Raw genomic sequence first — 8717 nt, 5'->3', positions numbered from 1 at the left:
GTGGCATGGGTTGACATGGATTTGTAATTTTACCTTAGAACCACATTTGTTGATCTTTCCCCATGCTTTGGTCACTAGATCCATACAAAATTAACCTTGTAAATGGTAGATATGGTGAGAACATAGAATAATATTTTTAAATATTTTTAGACATTTAAACTTAAATTAAAAATATAAAAACACCTTTAAAAATACTCCATAAATCAAGTTAAGCTCTCTTATGTCAATTTACAATGTACAAAGTTTCATGGTCATATGAGTTAAGGTGTAAAAGTTATGGGCAATACAAATGCATACAGTCCACTTATCTAAACTTGGAAGAGAGCATTTACATAGATTCTGTATCTATGCAAATGGGACCTTAAGAGATTAAAATTTTGATAGGATTATATTTTTAGGTGCCCAACTTTGTATGTGATGTTTCATTAGAAGACCTTGAAGTAAAATTCTTAGGTTAACTAGAAGTGATTGGGCATTCTCTGTGAAAAATGCATGTTCTCAAGCTAAACCAAGGATGCCCTACTGAGACAAAACCAGGTACCCTCATCTTGCAACCATCCTTTTTGAAGTTAAACTTTTAGAAACTAACAATCTAGTTTCAGCTACCATAGATGTGTTCACCTATCTAAAAAATACCATAAGAAGCCTTCTTGGGGCATGGACTTCTAGGAACTGGGCCTATGAGATAGGGTTGGTGTACTTTAATTTTCCAATAATTACGAAGGACATCAATAATGTTCCTTGGAATTTATAGTTAATGTAGATTATATAATGGGAAAATCCTCAAAGGACATGAGTAAGTATGTCCTTTTGAGACTTCATGGTAGTGATTGGTCGATATAATTTTAGGTATACCTACCTTTAAACTCACGCCTTTAGACTCACATGTCTAAACTCATAGCTCATGTGTCTAGGCTTATAGCTCATGTGTCTAGACTCATGACTCACATGTCTAGGCTTACAGCTCACATGTCTAGATTCACATCTTTTTGTAGGGGATTGTTGGCTCACGTCTCCAACTCAAGAGATATTTTGGCTTGATTTTTTATATTTTTTGAGGGTCTTTAGACTTGATGATTAATGGTCTAGCTAATCAAAGCTAATGCAAGTAATTAAGTGCTTTTTAATGGAATTGCATGCTTCTAAGCTACCCATTCAAACAATGTATGAGAAAATATAAAAACTATAAAATGCATGAATGCAATTCACTATCCCACTCTCATCCACCCTAATGGAGCTTATGGCTCATGTTTTCGAAGTGAATCACAATTTCTAAGCTATTTATTGGCTTAAAGCAATGAAATCTAAGCCACTTGAGCTCCTATTTCATGCAAATCACAAATGAAATCCCTATGTGGGTGTGCTAGCTTATTCATCATGTCCTTACTCTGTCGTCCACCACAATAGAATGCTCATTTGCCAAAGGGATGAAAGGGAGAGCTCTCAATGCCTAGATGGAGGCACAACAAGACATGGTCCTTCATGGTGGTTCTCTCTCTCAAAAAAGGAGGGAAAGGTCTATATATTATATATACGTGTGTGTATCTATATATATTCTCATACTTGTATATATATACATATATTTGTATCAAATCCCTATGTGTATGTGCTAACTTTTCCATCATATCCTCACGCAATTGTCACACCGGAATGCTCCTTTGCCAAAGGGATGAAAGGGAGAGCTCCCTATGCCTACATGGAGGCAATAAAATATGGTCCTTCTCATGATGGTTCTCTCTCACAAAAGGAGGGAAAGATCTATATATTATATATGTGTGTGTGTATCTATATATATTCTCATGCATGGCTATAAACACATACATCTATATGTGTGTATGTGTGTGTGTGTGTCACACACACACACACGTGTACACACACACACACACACACACACACGTGTACACACACACACACACACACACACACATGTGTACACATATATTCATGTATATATGTACATGTGTGTGTGTGTGTGTGTATTCATACATACATACATATATGCTTATATATATGTACACACATACACATGTCTATATATGTAGAAACATGTTATGTAGACCATTCATGTATAGTTTTCCTCAAATGAAAGCCCCATCATGAAACTTGCAAAAAGCAATGCGTAAAAGGATTGAAATTAAGAGGGTTTGGCTAAAATTGAAGACCAAGAAGGCATGGTTGAAGTTGTGGAATAAAAGTAATGTAGTTAATAATTTATGGTATTTTTTTATTATTTTCATTGTACTTAAGGAAATTTACTTTTCTTCTTTCAATAAATGTATTTTTGGGCATTGATCCATGCCTTAAAAGACACATTTATCCTATGTAATCTTTAGAAAGAAGAAACTTGCAACTATATTGAATAAGACATCAAATACAAATAGGTAACTTTTTCTAAAGCTTTGAAATTTTCATGGCATAGAGCCTATTGTTTGCAAATCTTAAATAGAGAAATAAGATTTAATCATTTAGCCAAGAAAGATATAAAGCATATGCTCAACATATCTTTAAGTCTTGTAAACCTTTAATAAAAAATTTCATGACATAAAGCCTCTTTTATTGTTTTGTAAATCTTAGATTAAATCATTTAACCACAAAAGATATAAAGCATATGATTCTATGCATGGATTTATGTGCAGTCTTTAAAAGTAAATCGTAAATTAAATAGTTTAACCAAGAAAGATAAAAAGCATATGCTTCTATGCACGGATTTATGTGCATTCTTTAAAAGTAAGTGTAAGCCATAATATTTCAATGAATGTGTAGATGTATTTTTGTACATTAGCACATTCTTTTTATGGTCCCAAGGTGCTAGTATGACCTTTTTCTCTCTCTATCACTCGCACATGCACTCTCTGTCACTCGCACATGCACTCACACGTGCCTACGCATACACACATGCATATACAAATGCACACATTTTACTATAGGATTATGGCCAAGACTCCATGAATGCAAGATTTCTATATAGGTCCACCCTTTGGTAAACTATGTGTTCAGCCCATTTTGAGTACAACATGAAACCTATTTTCGAGATCTTAATAAATAATTTTTTTAACAGGTCCATTTCTTTCCTTAACTAATGCCTAAACATAGGGAATGATAAATAATCTTGACAATATTTACATGAGTGCTACTTTCTCTTTTGTGCTTGTGTTTATCCTCCCCCTTTTAGTGTTTCACCCCCTTTTGTGTGTGTGTGTGTGTGTTGGGAGGGGGTTCTTGTTTTAGTACTGGGCCCACAAAACAATTTTTTCAACAAGTAAAAGTCAAGAGAAGTCTTCCTAACCAATTTTTTCAACAAGTACAAAGTCTTGGATGTGGACTTTTTCCCACACCCATTATTGTGTTTGAGAACTAGAAATTTGAAGAAGGTCTCAACGTTTTTTCAAGGCCTTGAAAAATACATTGAAGGAAAATTTTATAGCACTGAAAAAATTTGGGCCATTCAAATTGATGGTGTGCAAACGTCAGAGAATCTAGAGACTGTTTATTAGAAGAGTCTAAGCGTGAGGGGAAATCTAAGAGTGTTTGCATTGCTCAGACTTGTGGTGGTGGAGGAAGGCATGGCTATGGCAAGTAGAAAACCTCATGCGGTGATGCTAGCGATGCCATTGCCTGGCCACGTCAATCCTATGCTAGAGCTCTGCTACATTCTAGCTTCTAAGGGCTTCACAATCACGTTTGTCAACACGGAATTCAATCGCACCCGCACCCCAGCTTCTGCTAATAATCCCAACATAAGATTTTCTTACATTGCCACCCGAGCATGGGCGCAGCACCCACTTGGTGGAGCTTCTTCAGTCTGTGTATGCTCACATGGGAGGCCCTTTCGAGGAGCTGATAGAAAGCCTGCTGCTGCCACAGCATCCCCCAATCACATGTATTATTGCCAACGCTTTTCTGGATTTCGCTCAGCACACAGCAGAGAAGCTTGGGCTGCCTTACGTGGCGTTCTGGACGCAGTCGGCTGCAAGCTATGCTTCGGTGCTGCTGGTGGCCAAGGGCTACAGGCCCCCCGAAGGTGATCCATCGATTAATTCATGGCTTATGTTCAGTTTATACTGAGCCTAATCTTGTTTAACTGGTTGAGCAGGCGCCCGGCCTTCGGACCTTATCGGCCGCAGTATACCTGGAGTGCCACCCTTGAGGCTGGAAGAAATGAACAGTTTTCTGCAGTGCTATGATCATGAGGACTTCATGTTCAACGTCTTCAACCGCCCTTTCCAAAGAATCGGAGAATCGCATTGGATTCTTATCAACAGCTTTGACGAGCTCGAGCAGGAGACGCTGGCTGCCTTGCGGAAGGAGCACCGTGTGATTGCTGTGGGGCCTCTGCTTCCCCCTTCATTCTTCAAGGACAGCTTCCAACACAGTCGAGGAGAAGAAGAAGAAGAGGATCTCTGCTTGCGATGGCTGGACAAACAAGAAGTGGGTTCTGTGGTTTATGCCTGTTTCGGGACCGTTGCTGTAATGTCTGCAGAGCAGATTGCAGAAATTGCACTTGGCTTGGAGGTCAGCAGGCAGCCTTTCCTGTGGGTTGTCCGGGCAGGTCTGATGCCAGGAGGCAAAGAAGCAGAGATGCCCAACGGTTTCCTAGAGAGAGTGAAGACGAGATCTCTTATAATCCAATGGGCACCCCAGTGCAAGGTCCTCGTGCATAAAGCCATCGGGGGCTTCTTCACCCACTGTGGGTGGAACTCCACCTTGGAAGGCATCAGCGCTGGGGTGCCCTTGCTCGGCTGGTCCTCCATATCCGACCAGTCCTTGAATTGCAGGTGTGCTCTGGACAGTTGGAAGGTGGGGCTGAGACTGGAGAGAGGCGAAGGAGGCGTAGTTTACAAAGAGGAGGTTGCTAGGAAAGTGGAGGAGCTCATGGTAGGAGCACAAGGGAAAGAGCTCAGGGCTAGAGCTGCAGAATGGAGAGAAGCAGCCAAACGTGCTGCAGCAGGACAAGAGGGGGGCTCCTCTCTTCAGAACTTGGAGCGTTTCTCAGAGTACATGAGAAACGCCATTTAAGAATAACTACTGGACTGAGATGGTCGAAATCTCTCGTCAATAAATACTCTACTTGAAACAGAGACGATGTTTATTTTGTCAACATATATTGTTATTTTTGTTTATTATTTACAATTTTCATTAGACATATTCTCAATATTCTCTCTCTCTCTCTCAAGTGTGGTAGATTGGTTAGCTCATTTCCCTCTTGAATCAAAGGTCTTGAGTTCAAATCTTGTCGGATAGATTAATTTTGTCTCTTGGGATAGTTTCCTATGACGTTAAAAAAGTTCTCTCTCTCGCGAGATGACCACCAACCACCATGAAGTAACAACGGAAGAAACCATTTCAAGCAGAAATGATCTCTCTCTCTCTCAACGTTCGCTCCCTCTGTCAAGGTTCGTGAATTTTTGTCTTCTCGCTCTGTCGTTCGCCCAACTTCGCTCTCTCCGTCAACCTCTCTCTCTCTCGCTCTTGCGGGGCTTCTGCCCAACTGAAAAAGGCAACACAATCTGTTTTTAAACTTGCCATGAAACATTCAAGAGTGCAAACCATCTAAAAGAAAATAATAATAATAATAATAACAATTAGGCCCAACCTTTTGACGCCTTTTAATCAAGCTAACGTTTGTATCAGTGTTCACTTCATTGAGAATATTTTTTTTCTCCGATTTTAAAACTTGCAATTTTAAAATTTTCAAGCTTTTCTTCAATATTTACAGATTTTTCCACTAAAATATAACTAAAATACTTAAAATTTTATCGATCTTTAAAATTTCAAAAATATAATTTACAAGTGAGATCATGAGTTATAAGAGTTTGTAAGTTAAGTTTTCTGTGAACACTGAAAGTTTCTATGTGTATACTCCTCCCTAATCCCTTGTCTAGTTAATTAATGCGAAAGAGAATATATTGGGCTCAATATTGTCAATTTTTGACCGACTAAGAAAATGCGTCATCCAAATCCAGTTATGTGGGCGTTGTTTTAAATGGTGAGCTAGCTAGCTAGATCAGTCTTTTCTTCTTAATTCGAAAATCTTTTCCCCAGTAATTTAGTAGCATTTGCGACATAGCAAGGATAACAAAACCTTGTTTTCCAATCCATCGGTGTTAAAGTTCCATGCTGATGAAAATTCAATGTGGAAAACAGCGCTCAGATGAGAAATCTGAAGATTTCTCATTAATTATTGTGTTTGATCATTGCATAACGGTTATCTTGGTGCCTTAATTTACTCGAATGTACTCGCGAGAAATTCGATGCCATTCTTACACTGCTTTTCTCTGCATTTGCAAGGCCTTCACCAACAAATCTGTGGTCATTGAACATCCCTCGTGATCCATGGCTATCAGCCAGACTCAAGGCGAACTTAAACTGGACAAGAAGAAGAGAATGGCATGATGATGATAAACAGGTTACTCATGCAAACCACCACCACCCAAATGGTATATGCAACACGGCCTTCACTGCGCATTCATCAGAGAAATCCATAACCATGGCTGCAACAGCAGACAAATCTATGATCTCTGCGCTCTCTGACAAATCTGCTATGGCTAAGAAAACCCAGAGAGAGAGAGAGAGATCTTACCGGAGGCCAAAGGTCTGGCTATGGTGGATACAGAGCTGCAATGCTGCGAGGGCAGACCATGTAAAGAAGACATTCTTCCAGAAGGGAGAGTAGGGTAGGTGAAAGCAAATGGGAGAAGGCACGACATTAAAGGCAGGTGAGGCTGATGGAAGAACCAATGCCAACCAACAACAAAAGCAGCCGTAGAGAGCCTCGGAACGCCATAGCCGGATAAGCTTGAGAACTGTTTGTCTCTTTTCTCTTCTTCTTCTTTCTTCCTGCGTTTTCCTCTCCGGCAGAAAGCACGAATGCTCAGAACAGATTTTGAGAGTCCTGACTCCTGCTGGCTATGTGAGCAGCAAAAGGAGACGATTGTGGTGGAAGCAGAGAAATCTATGATCTCTGCGCTCTCTGACAAATCTCTGGTTTCCATGGCTCAAGCGTCGCTCACTCCTTCTGGGAAGCCATTCGAAAAATCCATGGTAGCCGTGGCCATGGCTCGAACTTCGTTGACGCAGCCGGCAGTTTCTGAGAGCCTGCCATCTCTGAGATCTCTCTCTCTCTCTCTCAATTTTCTTAGCCATGGTTAAGACATCTGAGAGCCTGCCATCTCTGAGATCTGCGCAGATAGATGGAGCCGGAGGTACCTGCCTGGAGAAGGGTGCAGAATTATATAGTATAGATTACAAATTCTACAGATTCAACATGTGTACACTTATAGACTCCCTCGTTTATATAGTATAGATAGATAGATAGATAGATAGGTGTGGTATTTGGCACCACATCATTTAAGAATCCAATGCGTGTATATAGATAGATAGATGTGGTATTTGGCACCACATCATTTAAGAATCCAATGCGTGTATCTAAGTGTGAGAGAGAGCCCTAGAGAGACAACAAACAAAATGGACTAAATGGCCTAATCTTTTTGTAACCTAAGCAAGGAAGGTTAGAAGGATGTGTTTTTCTTTTTCTTAGGAAATGATCAATATTTACGATACAAGAACACCTTTATAAGGTTATCGACGTGACTTACCTCAATTGCATCACTGATTATTGAGTGCCTATTACTTGAATACAAAAATAGTGCTCAACTAGTTAAGCTCAGCCAAGTATGCCTGAATATTTCCCCTTCCATAAAGAAAGTCAAGATATGGCTGCTTGCAGTGCCTGAATCATCTGCACCATCTCATCCTTATTCAATTTATTAACCAAGTGTATAGACCAATACATATGAACACATTTATACATCAGTGAAGGCGGTGTTGACAAGCCATGGGACATGCCACTTTTGAAGGCAGTGGTGGGCATTGTTCAGTTGGAGTGAACACCCTACATGGTTTTTAGCGACTCGGCGTCTTAAAATCGAGTCGCAATCTTTGAAGTCGCAATCCTTGAAGTCAATCTTTCAAGTCCTTGGAAAGCCACCATCCTTGATCCAAAGCGTGAAACTTGAGGGGCAAACATAGCACACTGTTGTACCACATGATCGTCGATGATGAGGTGGAATGTCTGGACGATGTAGTGATGGATTGACTAATGTGTGAGATGGCAACCATCATGCCAACTTACACATGAACACAAACTAGGTAGGGTGTCCCTAAGACAAATTGAACTCAGAACCTCTCGAATGTGAAACCCAAGCTCTATCCATTAGGCTACCACCTTGGGGACAAATTCATCATTCTTTCCACTAGTAGCACCTTAAATAAGATATATGAAGAATAAGATCAGGTAAATACAACAACATCATCATCCTTCGTGAACAACATAGAGCATCATGAAGACAATAGTCCAAATGAGAAGAATGTGAGGGAGTGGGTTAGCTTGAGCTCCTTGCAAGCTTACACACACACACAAGAATAGACAAGCAAAGAGAGAGAACATAAGAAAGAGCTAGATAACTGAATTTTAGTCTATCTTCTTCACTTCTCTACAACCATCATCACAAAAAGATAAGAGTACATGTTATAAGGAAAAGTACTCTATTATTAAAACATACAAGGTTTATAGTGTGAACTCGACTATACGTAATCTCACTAACCATGCCAGTGGTATAAAGGCGGAGGTGTCATCCTAGTGTATTATCTATACCCGCACTAGTTGAGCTCGATATGTGAACACTCCCCCTCGACTATATGAGCTCACACTAATTTCA

At 39.9% G+C, this 8717-nt stretch overlaps 1 protein-coding gene across 1 annotated transcript; it reads left to right on the top strand.

Moving 5' to 3' along the window:
* The first annotated feature begins 3722 nt into the window (after nucleotides 1-3722).
* Nucleotides 3723-5145, top strand: LOC147619541 (linamarin synthase 2-like). The gene is made up of 2 exons (XM_086773559.1): nucleotides 3723-4021; nucleotides 4094-5145. Exons 1-2 carry the CDS (start codon nucleotides 3817-3819, stop codon nucleotides 5014-5016), a joined length of 1128 nt encoding a protein of 375 aa, XP_086629685.1. The 5' UTR covers nucleotides 3723-3816; the 3' UTR covers nucleotides 5017-5145.
* Nucleotides 5146-8717: the final 3572 nt, after the last annotated feature.

The sequence above is a fragment of the Cibotium barometz genome, chromosome 33, assembly GCF_041138505.1.
Source record: "Cibotium barometz isolate CiBa-2024 chromosome 33, ASM4113850v1, whole genome shotgun sequence".
In the NCBI taxonomy this organism is placed as follows: Eukaryota; Viridiplantae; Streptophyta; class Polypodiopsida; order Cyatheales; family Cibotiaceae; genus Cibotium; species Cibotium barometz.
Note: the sequence above shows the minus strand (reverse complement) of the source record. Positions and strands in the feature narration are given on the sequence as shown.